At 33.1% G+C, this 20122-nt stretch overlaps 2 protein-coding genes and 1 long non-coding RNA gene across 3 annotated transcripts in view; 1 reads left to right on the top strand and 2 right to left on the bottom strand.

Moving 5' to 3' along the window:
* The first annotated feature begins 341 nt into the window (after positions 1 to 341).
* Positions 342 to 20122, top strand: part of LOC110626447 (40S ribosomal protein SA) — a 24269-nt gene continuing 4488 nt past the window's right edge. The window contains exons 1-5 of the mRNA XM_021772354.2: positions 342 to 652; positions 1220 to 1482; positions 1593 to 1790; positions 2056 to 2266; positions 2419 to 2551. Coding sequence (XP_021628046.2) covers positions 511 to 652; positions 1220 to 1482; positions 1593 to 1790; positions 2056 to 2266; positions 2419 to 2551 — 947 coding nt within the window. The 5' untranslated portion in view covers positions 342 to 510. The remainder of the gene's footprint in view (positions 653 to 1219; positions 1483 to 1592; positions 1791 to 2055; positions 2267 to 2418; positions 2552 to 20122) is intronic.
* Positions 4362 to 8446, bottom strand: LOC110626449 (phosphoinositide phosphatase SAC2-like). Its single transcript, XM_043961980.1, has 7 exons — positions 8424 to 8446; positions 7504 to 7625; positions 7252 to 7365; positions 6691 to 6716; positions 5011 to 5161; positions 4578 to 4751; positions 4362 to 4494 (listed from the first exon to the last, which is right to left on the bottom strand). Exons 2-7 carry the CDS (start codon positions 7533 to 7535, stop codon positions 4377 to 4379), a joined length of 615 nt encoding a protein of 204 aa, XP_043817915.1. The 5' UTR covers positions 7536 to 7625; positions 8424 to 8446; the 3' UTR covers positions 4362 to 4376.
* On the bottom strand, positions 8575 to 9601 carry LOC122725143. Its single transcript, XR_006352591.1, has 3 exons — positions 9349 to 9601; positions 9137 to 9256; positions 8575 to 8781 (listed from the first exon to the last, which is right to left on the bottom strand). It is a non-coding gene; the product is annotated as an uncharacterized LOC122725143 (long non-coding RNA).

Here is a 20122-nt window from a genome sequence, read left to right as displayed (position 1 = left end):
TCAAATACTCATAATATTGTACCATTAATAAGTGGAGATAATTTTTAAATAACATTAAAAATATTAATATAAAAATTAATTTAATATAAATTAATTTCTACTCTAAAATAAAAATAAATAAATTTATAAAATATTTTTTATATTTTTTTAATTGATAATTACAATATTATATATATTATTTTAATATAAATTAAAATCATATAGTATTTTGTTATATTTTTTTTAAAATTTTAATATAATTTATTTTTCAATAGACATACTTATTTTATTTTATTTTAAAAATAAAAAATTAATCTAAATTTACGAAATTTCTAATATGAAACGTGTTGATTTCTAAATTTAGGCAATTTCAGATGTGAGCGAGCCCTAAAAGGCGCATAATTTCGACGGTCCTTAAAAACCCTAGTTATACTCTCTCAGTCTCCCTCGGAAAAACCTAGCACATCCCTCGCTCTCTATCTGACACAGACGGTTACAGTTCTCTTCCTCTCAAGCTGTTTCATAGAAGCCATGGCGACGGCAGCAGCTCCCACCCGGACTTTGTCCCAGAAGGAGTTGGATATACAGATGATGTTGGCTGCCGAAGTTCACCTCGGCACTAAGAACTGCGACTTCCAGATGGAACGCTACGTGTTCAAGCGCCGAAATGATGGTATTTTACTCTCTCTTGGATACATATGTAAGTTTGATTATCTTATTAGGAAGATCTCCGTTAAGCGGTATATTCAATGGCTGCAGATGATTATGTTTCCACTCGATCATCCGGGACTAGTTCTGATATAATCCCCTTTTTTTTTCTTTTTATTTTGATGATGTGAATTTTGTGTAGAATTAGGAAGAAAGCGAATCACTGATTCAATAGTCTTAGCCTCTTAAGCTGCTTTGTGAATGAATCAGAGTACAAGGAAGATATATTATGGAATTGGATTACTTGAATTGCTTAAGAATCTGTCTTGTTTGAAGTAGTTACTTTTTAATTCGAATTGATCTTTACGGAAATACTGCTTTTTTCTTGGAGACACTGGTGCATATACAAGTTGTATTTTAGCAGTTCTAGAGATTCATATACATGTATTAGTTGTATGCATCGTGATTTTGCATTCCAGAATCTATTTCCTAGTCTTGCTTGTCTTTAATGTTGCTTATCTAAATCCTGAAGTTTGATGTGCTGTCAAGATGTTAATGCTGTTGGTATGAATTTCTCCTTGTTCCTTCCCAGGAATTTATATTATCAATCTTGGTAAGACTTGGGAAAAACTTCAACTGGCTGCTAGGGTTATTGTTGGCATTGAGAACCCTCAGGACATTATTGTCCAGTCTGCAAGGCCTTATGGTCAAAGAGCAGTCCTCAAGTTTGCTCAATACACCGGTGCTCATGCTATTGCTGGAAGGCACACTCCCGGTACATTCACTAACCAGCTCCAAACATCTTTCAGTGAGCCTCGTCTCTTGATACTCACTGATCCAAGAACTGATCACCAGGTGAATCCTCCCCTATTCATGGCCTTAAGCTTAGTGTGGATGCCTTTTTTATGAATGCTTTATTTCCTATATGAACCTTGACTGAATTCTAACTTTTCTTACGGATGCAGCCTATTAAGGAATCTTCTCTAGGAAACATTCCCACCATCGCTTTCTGTGATACTGATTCTCCTATGCGTTATGTGGATATTGGCATCCCTGCAAATAACAAAGGAAAGCACAGTATTGGGTGCCTATTTTGGCTCTTGGCAAGAATGGTTCTACAGATGCGTGGCACTATTCCTCAAGGGCACAAGTGGGATGTTATGGTACACTCATAGTAGCTGATGGCTTTTTGCATTCAATGGTTCCAATCTATTGTTTGCTCTTTCAATTCCTAGTATATACAATTTCATTGCTTGAACACACATCCTCCGACTCATGTAGTCACCTGTAGAAAATGTAGGCATTTATAACTGCTATTTATATGAATAAGGCATATTATATTCCTGTCTCATTGATGCTTGCATAAGTGGCCATCAGTGTTTTTTCTACTTTAGTTTATTACATATCCTTTTATCTTTCCATGAGCAGGTGGACTTGTTTTTCTATAGAGAACCTGAGGAAACCAAGGAACAGGAAGAGGAGGAAGCAGTGCCCGTTGCTGATTATGCACTACCTCCTGCTGATTATGGGCTTCCTGCAGCTGATTGGGGTGCCCAAATTGCTGATGGCCAATGGACTGCTGAAGCAGCTCCACCACCTATTGCTGCTGTTCCTGCTGCCAATTTCTATCCAGAACAAGGTATTGAGTTACTCCAACACCAGTTTAGCTCCCTTAATCATTTTAAATTTACATTTCATGAAGTTGTCAGATGCTGCTTTTGATCCAACTCCCTTTTTTTTTTTCCGATTTCTTTTCTTTCTGACAACACTTCTTTTTGGGTTCAACTTTAGGTGGATTCACCACAGAATGGGATGCTGCAGCTCCACCACCGCAATTTGCTGGTGCAGCGGCAGCCCCCACCCCGCATATTGCAGGTGCAGCGGCAGCCCCCACCCCGCAATTTGCAGGTGCAGCAGCCCCCACCCCTGCGCTTGCTCCTACTGGCTGGGATGAGTAAAGCATGAGGATTTTCTATACATATTAAAATTTTATTAGTTTTTTTTTTTTAAGGGATTACGAACATCAAAGTTTTTGAAAGTTGATCTTCATTGACCTAGTGATGTTGTTTTCTTATTTTTCAACAGACAAGTTTTCTTGCTTTTTTAATGTTGAAAAGTTCAAAAAAGAAAAAGTTAATGGAGTGGCCGATATATAAGATGGGTCTTTTGAAAAAAAAAAACCATACCGATTGAAATTTTGACTGATTATGGAAAAACTTGAACTATCAGTTTAACCTGTTATACGTAACAAATTCAAGCCGTTAAAATTCAAGCCGTTACTTCGGTGAATGTTTTCAACCTCCCCAAAATCAGTCTTTGAAACTATTAAATTTTCCGCTGCTTTGCCTGTTCATTAGAAAAAAGAATACCTGAAAAATTGCTTCACCCTGATGATGCAGCGTGGGCATGGGTTTCCAGAAATTAGCTTGCCCTCGGAGTGGATGATGCGATGAATATATAAAACAAAATGTCTATATGAATTAATCGATCGCAAAGTTATCACTCGAGTATTGCCTTATTAACGAGATCTACTATTGAAGCAGCTGTCAATAATGAGTTCATTTTATAAACAAGAGTTAAAGACTGACTACAAATTTAACCTAAATTGCAAACTAGGAATCTAGATTTGAAATTTAAATGTAAGATTATTTTTTATCTTAGAGGAGTTGGAGAACCTGAGCTGAGAGCTCCAAATGAATTAGCATGTTCGTGTTGTGTTGCCTCGATCACACCCTTCTGAACAAAAATCAGACACTACCATTACAGTAATTCAGTACATAGTTTCAGGAGATGCCGGTGCCTTTCTTATCTTTAGGAAGGTCTCCTACTCTTTATTCTCTATTATGTAATTCACATCTTTCGGATGGGACCAAAGAAATCGGATAAATTACTATCATCTCAAATCCAAAATAACTAACTTATTTGAAAAAGTGTCTCCCCATGTGTTACCCACCATAGAAACCGCTCTGAAAATCCACCTCTCTGACTGTCTCGTCTTCGGAAGAGATGTCAGTCCCGGTTTGATTTCTTCCCTAGAGGTAAAAGGAATATGCTAAATTAATATTTGAAACTAACGCAGCCACGCAAATTATAAGATTATAACTGATGTGCAAAACCAGAATTGTTTTTTAGAAAAACATCATTTTAGATACCATAGGGAAAATGTTGTTTTATTATATTGATATTCTTACGGAAAATTTATTCCTATAATATGATAAAATTCATTAATTATTTTTTTAATTTTAAAAAATATATTAAACCGTTTTTAATATTTTAAAAAGTCTACTACTTAGTTCAAATGCTAGGTTTGCTATTAAATATTTTACTATTTAGTTCTTATAATTTTTCAAATGTTAATTTTGCTATTAAATATTTTACTATTTAGTTCTTATAATTTTGAAAAACTTATTAGTTGATCTCTCAAATTTTTAAAAAGTTTACTAATTAATTCCTTAAATATTTTAATTTTTTTATAATTCTTAACGATTAAAATTAATGGAAGAAATACCTAATAAACTTTTTAAAATGTTAGGGACATTTTAATGCATTTTTTAAAATCAAAAGTCTAACTAATGAGTTTTTCCATACTAAATATAGTATGGACTAAATAGTAATTTTTTCAATTTAATATTTAATATTTCTAATATAATTAAGAAAATTTTCTCAACGAAACGTAAAATGATTATTATCTGCCTAGAAGCATGTATTGAAATTAATTTATCATCTATAGACATCCTCCCGTGGAACCGCTATGTCGTAAGTGTCAGATATTCAACACTAACCTTCGAGCTAGATCCAGACTCACTGGCAGATATTTCGCGTTTCAGTTCATTCACAAGACAATCATGTGATAGGCCAGCAATTGACCTGCAACCATTAAAACATCAATGGGCGTTAACTATTATTTGTAAGCCACTGCGTTCAAGAACTCGGTGGAACCATAAACTTACCTATCGAAAGGATCTCCTTCACAAGAATTCCCTGATGAAGAAAGCCAGTCCAAGTCAAGAAAATTTGAGCAACTACATGCATCCCCATGTTCATCATAGCAAATAGGATCACTTTCATAGTATTCTTCCCCTATATCTTTAAAAAGTTGCATGCGAGGCATTGAGGGAGTATACCTAAATTGACAACCAACATTCTGTCAGCAGCAATGCAGTTGAATGCTCTCTCATCAGAGTTCATGAACATTAAATTTACCGACTGTTGAATGTAATTATTACATGCTAAATTTGAAAAGCTGGTTAACACTTACAAGCCTGGCTTTCTTGGGCATTAGCATTTACATATGCTACTTTACAATGTGTTTTAACATGGGTGTATTGTATCAAAAAGTGATGTGGTGAAGTAACAAGTATGGAGATGTGATTTAATACAGACCTAGAGTATGACATATCACTTTCACAGGTGGAGATCTCTGGAGTTGAATCTGAAAGACCCTTGCAAACTCCTTGCTCCTCGGAAAAAGCCTTATTATGTGCAACCTTGGTAGCTGTTACAAGCGAGTCACTTTCACAAAGAAGATTGCCATCTGATGAGCTTTTTTTCAATTCATGTATAATAAAAAAAATATTTATTAAATCACGCAGAATCCGAAAATATTTTCGGATTCTGTGTGTCAAACGAGCATGTTCGACACTATGACTGTCGAACACGCTTATTCGACACTCATAGTGTCAAACAAGGTACGGAATCATGTTGTTCGACACTATTAATGTTGAACGACATGCACAAGCCATGCACAGCCCATTCACGTCCAAGCCGTCAAGCTGTCCGTCAAATTGCTGGACATGTTCGGCACTAATATGTTCTTCCTCTAACAGTTTTATATAAAAATAATATTTTATTAATTTTTTAATTTTTTATAAATTTAAAAATTAATTAATAAATTTTTTAAAATTATAAAAATTAAATTAAAAAAATTTAAAAATATTTTTTAATTTCAAATGCTTTTATTTTTATTTATTAAAATTTAGCCTTTAAACAATTAAATTTTTTTAAAAATATAAAAAATAAATTAAAAATATTTTAAAAATATTTTTTGATCTGCTTAAATTTTCTGCAATCCACTGCTTCATATTTTCTAATAAAAATATTATTTTTTTTAATTTTTTATAAATTTAAAAATTAATTAATAAATTTTTTAAAATTATAAAATTAAATTAAAAAAATTTTAAATATATTTTTTAATCTGCTTAAATTTTCAATATATATAATAATAAAAATTATAAATTGGCATATAAAAATAAAATTATAAATTATATATTATATATTTTTAAATTAATATATAAAAATAAAATTATAAATTTTAATTTTGCATGTGTTTATAATTTTTAGTATTATATATATTGAAAATTTAAGCATAATATTTTTTATTCTAAAATTTAATTGTTTAAAGGCTAAATTTTAATAAATAAAAATGAAAGGCATTTCCAAAAAAAAAATTTAATTTTTTTAATTTAATTTTTAAATTTATAAAAAATTTAAAAGTTAATATTTTTATTAAGCCGTCAAAAAATATTTTTATGAAGCAATGGATTGCAGAAAATTTAAGCCGTCAAAAAATATTTTTAAAATATTTTTAATTTATTTTTTATATTTTTAAAAGAATTTAATTATTTAAAGGCTAAATTTTAATAAATAAAAATGAAAAGCATTTGAAATTAAAAAATATTTTTAAATTTTTTTAATTTAAATTTTATAATTTTAAAAAATTTATTAATTAATTTTTAAATTTATAAAAAATTAAAAAATTAATAAAATATTATTTTTATATAAAACTGTTAGAGGAAGGACCCGAACATGTCCAGCAATTTGATGGACACCTTGACGGCTTGACGGCTTGGACGTGAATGAGCTGTGCATGTTGTTCGACACTAATAGTGTCGAACAACATGCTTCCGTACTTTGTTTGACACTATGAGTGTCGAACAAGCGTGTTCGACAATCATAGTGTCGAACATATTTGTTTGACACAAAGAATTCGAAAATATTTTCGGATTCTGCGTGGTTTAATAAATATTTTTTTTATTATACATGAATTGAAAAAAAGCTCCCAATCTGATAGTGACCTTTTAATGAATGACCTGAAGATAGCAGAAATCAATGTTAGAAATTCAAAAAAGGAACTCTTGGTCCTGGATCAGTTTGCATTGTATATCCTGGCCCAAAAGCACACAAATTCTACTGAGACACAAATATGAAATGGTCATCTGCAATTTTCAAGATAAAAATACTGAATGATTTCATAAGATGCGAGAACAATAATTTTATAAAAAAAAAAAAAGAGAATCATGAAAAAAAAAAAAAATTAGCTTTAAGCTGAGAAATTTATCTGTACAATAACAGTAGAACAGGATCCATACAATTGAGAGAGATTTTCAACTGAAGAGGTCTGTGATCTATGTGTTAAATGGGTTCTCCTGCATTCAGAAGCTCCATCCTCTTTTTGTATGATTACTTATTTCTATTATCTGATAAAAGCAAAATGTGCGAATTTCTGACATGATTTTCTGAAATGTTTTGTAGTTTCTAAGGAAACCACAGTAGCACTAACGCATTGTTTGCTGATGAACAAAATTTTCATGCGGAGAATATTTGCAATCATGAGGAATATAGTACCTAGCACGCTCATCAACCAAATCAGGACCATGTCCTCTAACATTGTGCTGCTGATCTGAATCCAATTCCCATAATGCTGGCTTTCCCTGTTGTGGCTGGAAGTGACCCAAGAATCTGCTTAAAAATTACTGTCATGTTAAACAAGTAACTTTCCCATGCCAGTGCACCTCATATCAAAATTTGAGAATGCCTTGTAGCTTCTATTCCAGGAAAAACTCTGATGCTTTTGAAAAGAAAGCAGATTTAACTTACACGTTAATAGCGTCTTGTTTTTCAGCATCCATGTATGCATTGCTGTAATAACGCTGTAAAGTTCTAAAAAACTCTTGGGACTGAGTTGCAGCTTTCCTCTGGCCTCTCCTTTCTTAAAATATCTGTTAACATCATTTCAAAACAGTGACAAACGGGAACCAACGAATTCTAGTCTAGAGAAATCAAAGCATCTAGACGGGAAAAGAACAAATGAGTCTCATCCGATATGCCAAAGGGCAAATTGTAACCCAATATCAACTGGATTTCACTCTAATGAAAAAGTAGTTTATTTGAGCCTACAAGAAGGGGTTCAAATGTTAGAAGTAAAGTTCCAAACTACAGCTGTCCCAAGGAGTGGTAAATAAATTATTTTAAGAATAAAGATAGGAAAAGCATATAATTCTTCTACTTTTAAAATGATTAACTAATAATATTAGTATCTAAATTGCTTCCTATACTAAATAATTTGTCTTAACTCACTCAGCTTGCTTACTTCATCACTGATGGACAGGTTCAGACATCAAAATTAAACTCTTTGTTCTTTCCTCGGCACAACCAAATAGATGACTGCATGCGAAGTTACTTAAGTTAAATTAAATTTCAAACCTAATAACACCACCAGTTGGCATGGTTGATAGATCATACTCATTTGTTTCACACTTTAAAATATACTTATTAAAAACTACCACGCACAATTTCTTTGCTGTTTCTAAAATTCTACACTTCTATGTTATTCACTAAAGAGCAACAGCCACAGCCACAAGTTTATAATCTTGGAGAAATCAAATACATCAAATTCATCAAACAGAACAAAGGCAATAGACCTACTGGCAAACATATTACAAGCAAATATCTCTAATCCCAGTTGCATTGTGTAATATCTAAAAATTTTAAATTCAACCTTATTCAGAAAGAATTACCTTGTTGTGTGCAGCAGAGCCACCATACTGTAATGCAAGTGTGTCACCCATTGTCTCAAAGATCCCCAATAAATCCTCTGCTAACGGATTATCTAAATCAATATTTTCTGATTCTATTAATCCAAGAGCACGCAGTTGATGACCAAGAGCCACCAGACCACAGGCATGTTGGGCAACATTTGTGCGATCTAAACAGTCTATGCAATTGGTCCTTAGCACCCCATTTTGAAACATAGGGGTCTTGATACTCTGATTTATGTCATCTTCAGAACAAGCATTGGTAATTCCTGAGTCCAAATTCCTTCTCAAGTCATTTTCATTGGAAGTAATTTTGAGAGAGCATTCATCATCATTTTTTCTGGAGAATATTTACATTGCCAACAGCATAAATAGCTAGCAATAATTAAGCAGAAATGATAGTAATTTGGCTAAAATGAGAAGTTGCTAATGGAGTACAATATTCCTCAAGGCATAAGCCAGCAAATATAAATGTCTAAAAGCATTCCCCAAGCTGGTCAAGCACCAACCTCGAATAATAAATGAGCATTATGAATCTTTGCCGTTACAATTCAACAAATCATAAATCAAATGCTGTGAATTATAAATAGGTTCAAAAGCAATGCCAAAAGATTGTTTAAATGGACAATCAAAGCACAGAAAACCTTGTCATAAGAGATGAAAAATGCTGTAAAGAAGTCAGCAGCATTACTTACTCAGATGAATACAAAAACCCAATGGGCCTTAAACTTGGTGTGACTTGACAATAAAAGATGCCAGTCAAGTTCAACGCATATGCTGCCACTTTCCCTAGAAGTGACAATACATTGGTAGCTCTGTTCAAAAACAACCAAATAATATTCACATCAATAACACCAAAAGTAATTGGAGAAGGGAAAAACAAGGAGGACTAATGCGAGCTTAATACTTTCTGGAATGTCTATGCAAATCCCAGTGGAGGAACCTAAGGCGCTTATCCTCCGATAAGCCTTTATTTATGTATCTGATAGCATTAGCAAACTCAGTGCGGAGTATACTTTCTCGAGGCTTCTTTTCATGTGTCTGTCAGTCATGAACACAGTTGCCAAAAGATTATGATCCATTTACATGCATGGTCATGCACATACGTAACAATTTTTCTCTTAAACATTGCTGGGGCCTACCTTTATTAAATTCAAAATGATTATCGGATTTCAATATCTCTTTACAAGATTTTCAAAATGAAGCTTCGTAGCCTCATAATTTTGGTCTTTCTTCAATACTGTGAACAGAACAAGAAATCAGCATATTTTATGAAAAATTACCACTGAGATTATCACAATTTAAGTCTGCCGAAATCACACATATAATATCAGGTTTAATATGCAATCGTGAAGTTTCCTGGGACCAGAAAAGTGGAATTGAACCCCGATCTTGTACAATAGAACTTATTTGCACTGGATGTCCCTCAGGAACATCTTCAAAAACAATTTGTTCTGTCTCAACATCATTAGCCACCCTACCCTTCTCATTCACACCACGTTTTAAATATCTACTCAACAAGATTCCACAATGTCCCTAACAAGTACACGTGCACACACGGGATCACTCCATAATGCTTGCGATTCTTCCCGACTCTTCCTATATCTCCTCTCGAACTTTCCTTCGTCTCCCATTATATTTGGTACCGCATTCTCTCCCATTAAAATGCCTATGTATCTGCCATTACTGCCAAATGCGAAAATGGGGTTCTAACAGTTGTTGTTGAGAAGCATCCTCCACCACCCAAGGCCAAAAAAGTTGAGGTTACTGTGTCTTAAATGGAGAGACAGAGGGCTCTGTTTGTGCATTTTGTTCGGTAGATGGGTTTAGGATCTTAGGGCCTGTAGCTCTTTGTTGTTAAGTGGAGTTTAATGTGCTTGAAATTGAAGGACCGATGTTAATGTCAAAATTTGTTTGCAATATGTGGATGTTGGTATTTGAAATGTACTTCTGTTCTGTGCATGCGCGTTTTAATTTTGCTACCTGTTCTGTATTTAGCGAACGGTCATTGTTCAAGAATTCAGGCTTTTCTTTTGGGCTTATATAGGACTGCAAAAAGCAAGAAATTAACTTTCCTAGATTAATTTGTGGGAATTTAAGGTTTTATTGTAAAATTTTATATTTCATAAGCTTTTTTTTTCCACATTGAAAAGATAATTTTTTTTTTTTCATAAATGGTTTTTTTATTATTAGAATGGTAAAAAAAAAATAGGAGAAGTAAAATTCACGCGCATGAATTTGGATTAAAAAGTTAATTTTAATTTGAATTTGTCAATTTATTTTTTTTTATATGCAGATAAATAAAATTATAAAATTTTTATTTTTTATTTATTTGTTTTTTTGAATTTTATCGATAAATAATTATTTTTATTAAATTCAAATCGTTTATAACTCTTGTGAGATTTTTATTTGAACGTTTTTGCTGATTTTTTTAAACAAATTTAATCTTTGAGTAGATTTTTCTAATAATTTTAATGTCTTTTCTTATTTTTCTAAACAATTTTCATATTTCTTTTTCTACGATTATAAATAGATTTTACTTTTACAGTTCATAGATAATTGTTTTTCTATGCACTCTTTACTTTTCTATCTTGCTTTACCTGTTGGGTTATATTAAAGAGAGTGCAACACATGACTCAGACTACGTTTTTCTATTTCCATATCTAACAATCTTAAGGATTATTTAAAACTTTAAACAAATAGAACCAAATGTTGTTACTTTTTTTGTTTCTGCACTACCTGCTTCCAATAACATTGTCACTGCCTCTGCTTCTGCTGTGCTTCCTGCCGCCACGTTTTCTACTGCTGCAAATAGTGGGTCTCTTCTACCTACGGTTCCATATGTCAAACGAAAATTGAAGTCTTTTCGAGTTAGAATTTCAAGAGATGGCAAGAGATAATTTTTTCAATGCTTGACATGCATAGCGTAGCTTCAACACTCACAGAATCAAGATCTGCACCTTTTATTGATCCAAAATTGTGTAAAATCTAGATATATTCTAATAAGGTGTATAGGCATATAATAGTTAGTATTCTTTCTAACGATCTCTTTGATGTCTACTATTCCTACAAGTAAGCAAAAGAAATATAGGATTTGATGAACCTAAAATATACTGCCAAGGATGCTGAAAAATAAAAATTTGTAATTGGTAATTTTTATAAATGGAAAATAATTGAAGAAAAGATATCAAAATGCAAATCAATGAGTACCATAAACTTCTAAAAGATCTTAAAGTTGAAAACATCACTCTACAAGATGAATTTGTAGCTGAATTCCTGATAGAAAAATTACCAAATTCTTGGAGTGACTACAAGTAACAATTGAAACACAAGCATAAGTAGTTGATACCGTCAGATCTCATCACCCATATAATCATTGAAGATATAGACAGGAGGAAACTAAAAACTACAAAAGGTAAAGAGTTAACTACAAGAATAAATATTGTACAAGGAAAGTGAACAAGTCAAATAACAAATACGAAAATAAAAAACCTGATTACAAGGCTAAATTTAATAATCACACATTTAAAAAGAAAGGACATTGTTTTGTATGTGGTAAGTCGGGTCATCATGCATCTCAGTATAGATTATCTTGACACCTTTGTCCCTGTAGCATGAATTTCTTTTATTAGAGTATTAATTGTTTTAGTTTCTATACATAAATTTGTTAGTAACAATTGAAACACAAGCATAAGTAGTTGATACCGTCAGATCTCATCACCCATATAATCATTGAAGATATAGACGGGAGGAAACTCAAAACTACAAAAGGCAAAGAGCTAACTACAAGAATAAATATTGTACAAGGAAAGTGAACAAGTCAAATAACAAATACGAAAATAAAAAACCTGATTACAAGACTAAGTTTAATAATCACACATTTAAAAAGAAAGGACATTGTTTTGTATGTGGTAAGTCGGGTCATCATGCATCTCAGTATAGATTATCTTGACACCTTTGTCCCTATAGCATGAATTTCTTTTATTAGAGTATTAATTGTTTTAGTTTCTATACATAAATTTGTTATTCATCAAATGGATGTTAAAATAATTTTTTTAAATGGAGAGTTGGAAGAAGAAATTTATATTGTATATCCTGATGGTTATATTATTTTTGGTCAAGAAAATAAAGTTTATAAACTTCTCAAATCCTTATGTGGTTTAAAACAAGCACCCGAATAGTGGCATGAGAAATTTGATCAAGTTTTATTAAATGATGGTTTTTTCTCTGTTGAAGTTTATAAGTGCGCATATACAAAACGTATAAATGGTGAATCTGTGATTATTTATTTATATGTGGATAATATACTTATTTTTTGTACGAGTTATGGTATAGTTTGTAAAATAAAAATTTTTCTTACCTCTAAATTTGATATGAAAGATATGGGAGAGGCAAATGTGATTTTGGGAGTTAAAATCGTAAAGAATTATGCTAGTATAATGCTATCATAAGAGCATTATATTGAGAAGCTTCTAAGAAAGTTTGGACATTTCGATGTCAAATCAGTGAGCACCCCTTATGATCCTAACTCTCAATTAAAGAAAAATAGAGGTGACTCTGATGCTCAATTTAAATATGTACAAATCATTGGAAATCTGTTGCATTTAATGAATTTTTCACGATCTGATATAGCTTATATTGTATGTAGATTGAGTAGGTTTACACATAATCCCAATGACGATCATTGGGCTGCATTAGTTAGACTAATGAAAGATTTGAGAGGTACCATGAACTATGAAATCTTATATAGTGGATTTTTCGCTGTATTAGAATGATATAGTGATACTAATTGGATTTTAGATTCAGATGAAATAAAATCCACTAACTCTAGGAGGTGGTACAATTGCATGGAAATCAACAAAACAAAATATTATTGCTAAATTCACTATAGAGTCGTAGTTTATTACTCTGAAATTAGCTGGAACTAAAGCTGATTGGCTAAGAAACTTCTTAGCAAATATTCCGTTAGGAATAAAAGCAACACCATTTATATCAATACGTTGTGATTGCCAATGAGCAATAGCCATTACAAAGACTAAAACTTTCAATGTTAAGAATAAACATATTTGTTTAAAACATAATGTTATTAAGCAGCTGCTGAAAGATGAAACTATTTTCATTGATTATGTGAAGTCAGAAGTGAATTTGGCCGATCTGCGAACTAAACCTTTAGGGAGAAAACTAATAGATAAACCATCAAGTGGAATGAAACTTGAGCCAATTTGAAATTAACAGTAATAGGAACCCAACCTTTGTGATTAGAGATCCCATGAAAAAGGTTCATATGGATAATAACAAGTCACTTGTTAGTTCTGCTAGCACTATTTGTCGTTGTCCCTTCCTATGGTGTGAGAAATGCTAGACTGCATTAATAATTAAGAGGATGAGATGGAATCTCTTAATGATATTCATATCCTTTATGGGTGGTGTATAAATTGCAGTATATACTTGATAGTATCACCTATGTAAGTGTGGAGTGGGGCCGCTCCTATGAGATTGTGACATAATCTTTAGAGCACTTATGAGTTACTAGGCGCGCGCACGACCTATTTAACGCAATACAATGTTAATAGCAAGAATTGTGGAGTATAATGTGATTGATGAGATTTCAGCCTACAAAAAGAGTACTTAATTCATAGAAGCAAAAACTTCACCAATTACTCTGTATGTTATATCTTATCAGTCTAAGACTGATTCATAGTCTAGAATATACTAGATTCCAAACATTTTCACTCAAAACTTAAACCCAGCAAAGAAAATTTTTTGAAATTTGTGGGGAATTGTTATAAAATTCTATATTTAAAAAACTTTTATCCCACATCGGAAAGCCACAAACTTTTCTCTTGGTTTATAAATGACTTTTTGTTATTGGGTTTGTAAATGGCAAGTAAGAGGAGTAAAGCTCGCGCTCACGGACTTGAACCAAAAAATCAATTTCAGTTCAAATACGTTGATTCGCTACAACGTATGACTCAAACTACGTTTTCCTACTTCCATATCTAATAGGTTTTGAGCCTCAAACTCTACACCTTCAGAAGTATATGAGCTTTACAACACTAATAAATATTTAATGGCATGTAAGAAGGCCTTCATGAGTGGGAGTCTTGAGAAATTAAGGTTTCAACTTGAAGTAATTTATATTTATATGTATGCATATCAAGTAATGTATAATGTTCTCTTTTTCCTTTTCTGAAATTTCAAGTTCTTAAAAATATATAAATTATGCTGTTAAAATTTTACATTTGTTATCGTGATTTGATTATTTTAAAAAAATACTTTAAATTTTCTTTTTTTTGTTGAATCTTTAAGAGTTCAAATAAAAGTAGAATTGCATACGATATGAGATTATTTTACTTTATGTATAATATTTTTTTACATGATTAAAATGCTTGTTAACCTTGCATTATGTTTTAATAGAGAAAAGTAAGATTTTATAAAATTAAGATAAATATAATGAGAAGTAAGATTCTAAAATATTTCCAATCCATTAACTAAGTTAGAAAGTAGGGGATTTTAAACCTTCATAGAAATATCACTACAGGAAACTCGTGAAAATCTTAATTTTATTGATTAATCTTCCTCAAATAAAATAATTATTTTAAAAGAAACCATACCTGACTTTAGGACATTGTCTAATTTCATGAAAATATATTCATAGATACCATAATATTATATTAAATACATAAAGTATAAAATGTTTGAAAACTAATTTGATATCAAATTTAGTATATTCAATTATAAATTTATAAAATAATTAAATATTTGAATGACATTTGGAAAAAACATTCAACGTGGATTTTGAAGGGGCTTTAATCTTTAAACTTCCATGGAGTTTAGGCTTTTTTAAAAATTACCAGCCCAAGATGTGCTAATATTGCAACAGGCCCTTAAAACCCTAGTTTCTTCCCTCACCTCACTATGTTAAAGAACCCTTACCTCATTTTGGTTTTACTCTCGCTTCGTCTCCCTCAAGCAATCGAGCTCTGGCTTTGCACAGCCATGGCGACCTGAACAACAGTAGCACCAGCACGGCCTCTGTCCTAGAAAGAGTTGGATATACCGATGATGTTGGCTGCCGAAGTCCACCTCTGTACAAAGAACTGTGACTTCCAGATGGAACATTATGTTTTCAAGCGCCGCAATGATGGTATATACTATCTCCCTCCTTCATTTGCATTTACATATGTTTTTGTGCAAATTTTCTTACTTGAAGTGCTTTTATTCTGTTTCATTGTAATTTTTTAGGAACTTCAATTTTTTATTTGATGTTTTTTTTATCATATGAATGATGTTGGAATAGCTTAGTAGGAGATCTCAGATCTGTGGTATCCGTAATGTCTGTAGGTCATTGTGTTTCCACTCAAATCACCTTCGACTCTAACTCAGATACAAATTTTGACCATTGTCTAAATATGTGATACTACGTGAATTTGTAGGTTGTGGCTTCAACCGTTTGATAGCTGTCGTAAGTCTTGCTTTCAGTGCGAAATATGAAAGGGAGGCAGAGTATTGAATGCCTATATTGGCTCTTGGCAAGAATGGTTCTGTAGATGCGTGGCACTATTCCTTAAGGGCACAAGTGAGATGTTATGGTACATGCACATTATCATATAACTGTTTTTTTGGCAATGGCTGCTCGTTTTACAAACATCTCTGCTGATTTGTGATATTTACAAATTGATAATGTGAACACTCATCCTGTTACCTTATGTGTTTATTGGCCTGTAATCTATGTCGACATTTCATAGCTATGTGTGCATATGGACAAGTTATATGATGCTTCTTTCTCATGAAAGTATATTCTTTGGTTATATTTTTTTCACTTTGTTTGCATAATTGGCTACAATTTCAAGCTTTTAGGTTTATTACATTTTCATTTATTTGTTTTCCATGTGCAGGTGGACTTATTCTTCTACAGAGAACCTGAGGAGACTAAGAAACAGGAAGAGGAGGAAGCGGTAGCAGTTGCTGATTATGCACTCCCTGCTGCTAATTTTGGACTTGCTTCTGCTGATTGGGGTGCCCAAATTACTTATGGCCAGTAGAATGCTGAAGCAGTTCCACCACCTATTTCAACTGTTCCTGCTGCCGTATATCCAGATCAAGGTATAAGTTTTTCAAACACTAGTAAACTTCATTTAATCTACCTTGTGATCCTGTTTATATATTTACAATTTTTTGTTGTACCATTGCAATGTTACATGCGTTTCACCATGCTGGTGGTAGTGTTTTTGGCCCCTAACACAATATCTTTATGTGTTCCTACTTCAGGTGAATGGGATGTTGCACCAGCTCCACCCCAATTTGCTACTGCAGTAGCACCTGCACCTTCTGTTACTGGCTAGGATGAGTGAAACAAGATAACGTCAATACCATGTTTATTGTTATTATTCGTGATTATTACTTGCTTGAGGGATTAAGCAACATCAAATTTCCCTTTTTTTTATTTTATATTTACCTAGAGTATAGCTAAGTTGTAGACGTTTGGATTTTAAAATTTTAACATAAACCTTGATATAGTAATGCTATATTTTCTTATTCGCAATCGTTGAGATCACTTCTTAATTTGCCATGTTGAAGAAGTGAATACATAGAAATTGGAAGTTAGAATGTATTTATGGTAAGTTTGCTTAGTTTAATCCCGTTTTGAAAAGCTTGCAAGGATTAGGCTAAATAGGAAACATTTGCTAGGACGTTTTGGTTAGTATATTTACGGAATTTTTTTTTTTGGTTAAGGCATGCATCAAAATATGCTGTTAATTTAAATAGTGCTAAACCAATTTAAAGACGTGTTAAAAAACTTGTTAGAAAGTTGTTTGTTAATCAAGATTTTAAAATTTAGTGTTACAATTTAAAGTCAGTAAGAGAGTTGTGTTAAATTGGTGTTCTCAATGGCATTATCAAACAAAAAATAAGTTCTATCAATGATCTTAGACGGGCAATTAGTTTTAATAGTATCCTAAAAGGCATCTAAACTTTATTATTAAATGTATATATATATATATATATTCTGACATGTATCTTTAAAAAAAATATGTAAATCATAATTTTATAATCATCAAATAATTTTGATACCTTGCACTCACAGGCATAGTCTAGTGGTAAGTGCATATGAGTAAATCTGAGAGGTCTCAGTTCTACTCCCCAATCCCTATTTCAAAAAGGAAAAAAAAAAAAAGAAGAAGAAAAAGAAGAAGAAGGAGGAGAAGAAGAAGATGATGATGAAGAAAAAGAAGAAGAAAAAGAAGAATAGTCCCCTCCTCCTTCTCCTCCTTAAGGAAGAAGAATAAAAAGAAAATTCGAAGAAAAATCAAAGAAGAATAATAAGAAGAGGAGGAAGAATTGATAAAAAAGAAGAAGGAGGAGGAGGAGGAGGAGGAGGGAAAAAGGGGGTAATTTGGTCTTTTGCTATATTTTTAACGGCAGAAGTAGACGGAATGATCATTTTGTTGACGAAGATAAAAGATAGGAACATTTTAATATGTTTCTGAAAATATAGGGACTAACTTGTTAATAATGGTAATACTCAAGAATTAAATTGTAAATTTCTTATAAAATAATTATTTTAAAAGAAACCATACCTCACACTTTAGGACATTGTCTAATTTCATGAAAATATATTCATACATATTAGATAACATAATATTAATACATTAAATATAAAATGTTTGAAAACTAATTTGATATCGAATTTAGTATAATTCAATTATAAATTTATAAAATAATTAAATATTTGAATGACATTTAAAAAAAATCAACATGGATTTTGAAGGGGCTTTAATATTTAAACTTCAATGGAGTCTAGGATTTCCTAAAAATTGTCTGCCTAAGACGCGCTAATATTTCAACGGGCCCTTAAAACCCTAGTTTCTTCCCTCTAGGTTAAAGAACTCTTACCTCATCTGTTGGTCATACTCTCGCTCCGTCTCCCTCAAGCAATCGAGCTTTTGCTTTGCGCAGCCATGGCCACCGGCACAACACCAGAACCAGCACGGGCTCTGTCCCAGAAAGAGTTGGATATACAGATGATGTTGGCTGCTGAAGTCCACCTCTGCACAAAGAACTGCGACTTCTAGATGGAACATTATGTTTTCAAGCGCCGCAATGATGGTATATACTATCTCCTTCCTTCATTTGCATTTGCATACGTTTTTGTGCAAATTTTCTTACTTGAAGTGCTTTTATTCTGTTTCATTATAATTTTTTAGGAATTTCAATTTTTGATTTGATGTTTGTAATACCCGGCTAGACGCCGGTATCAGAATTCTTATTTTTCGGCGGGAGCTCCGTTGGAATATGGAATCCGAGGGTGTCGAAGGTTCCTAGAAGGGTAAAAGAAAGGTTTTCTCAAATGTTTTTAAGTGGTTTAAGGTTTTGAGTACAAAAGGAAATGAGTTTTTTGAAAGAAAAGAGCCAAAGAAGAAATGCAAGGTTCGGCCGCTGAAAGTGAGGTTCGGCCGCCGAACGTTGCATGGTTTTGGTTTCACGTTTGGCCGCCGAAGGTGGTCTGACCAGCCACCTATAAAAGGCCCTAGGTCGATGAATGGATAAGATTTTTCTTTCCATTCACAGACAGAGGTGAGATCATGTTCTTCCTTGGGTGATCTTCATGTTTTCTTCAAATCTTGCAAAGTTTTGATGGGTTTTATGTTGTTTTGAAGCTTTTGAGCAAATCACCCAAAAGTTTTGAAGTTGGAGACTTTGAGGGAGAGTTTCTCCATATCTCCACGTTAGGATCGTTTATCTTCTTGTTTGTAAGAGGTAAGTGTAGATCCTGAACTTCTTTTCATGTTTTATGAAGGGTTTATGGAGTTTTTGAGTAGAGATGCATGTTTAGGGTAAGTTGAGGTTTTGGTTGATTTGTGGTCAAAGCATGTATATGTGTTTGGTTGTGTTGTTTGTTGGGGTTTTAAGTTAGTTTTGAACCCCTTTGTGCCTATACTTGAGTATATGCAGGTTGTGAAATTGTGGTTTGCATGTTTTGGGTGTTTGGAAGGTTTGGGAGGCTTGTTTGTGCATGAAGCTGAGTTCTGGATGAACTCAGGTTCGGCTGCCGAAGCAAGGTTCGGCCGCCGAACCCCTTAGGATGGCTGTTTTGGCCGCCTAACCTTGCCCCCGAAGGTTGAGACTTTCGTCTCTGGAGGGAAGGTTCGGCCGCCGAACATGCCGCCGAAGGTGGATGACTTTCGGCTCTGGAAGGTCTTTCAGCCCCCGAACCTTGCCCCCGAAAGTTTAGACTTTCGAATCTGGAAGGGACTTTCGGTTGCCGAAGGTGCCGCCGAAAGTGCCCGAGTTTCGTCTCTGAAGAGGGGGTTCGGCCGCCGAAGGTGCCGCCAAAGATGCCCTGTCCAGCTTTTTTTTGCTTGTTTTCCAGGCTTGCTTGAGGATGTTTTAGGGGGGTTTTTAGGGAGTTGTTTATAAGTTGCTTAGAGTGTGTTTGGCACCTTATTCGAGTCCACCTGTGTAGGATCGGACCCGAGGGACCGAGAAGGCCATCAGTGTTAGCTGTTGCAGAGTCAGTCCAGCGTCTGCCAGAGGTGAGTAGAACTAAACTTAATGTTTTCAATATGAGAAATTGAATGTTTTGAGCATGTATCATGCATCATGAGTATATGTAATAGGATGATTGCATTAGTAGTCACGACTATGATGCATTGCATTCTTTATTGTTGATGTGGATG

This window comes from Manihot esculenta, chromosome 11 (assembly GCF_001659605.2).
Source record: "Manihot esculenta cultivar AM560-2 chromosome 11, M.esculenta_v8, whole genome shotgun sequence".
In the NCBI taxonomy this organism is placed as follows: Eukaryota; Viridiplantae; Streptophyta; class Magnoliopsida; order Malpighiales; family Euphorbiaceae; genus Manihot; species Manihot esculenta.
This window is presented reverse-complemented; position numbering and strand designations above follow the sequence as displayed.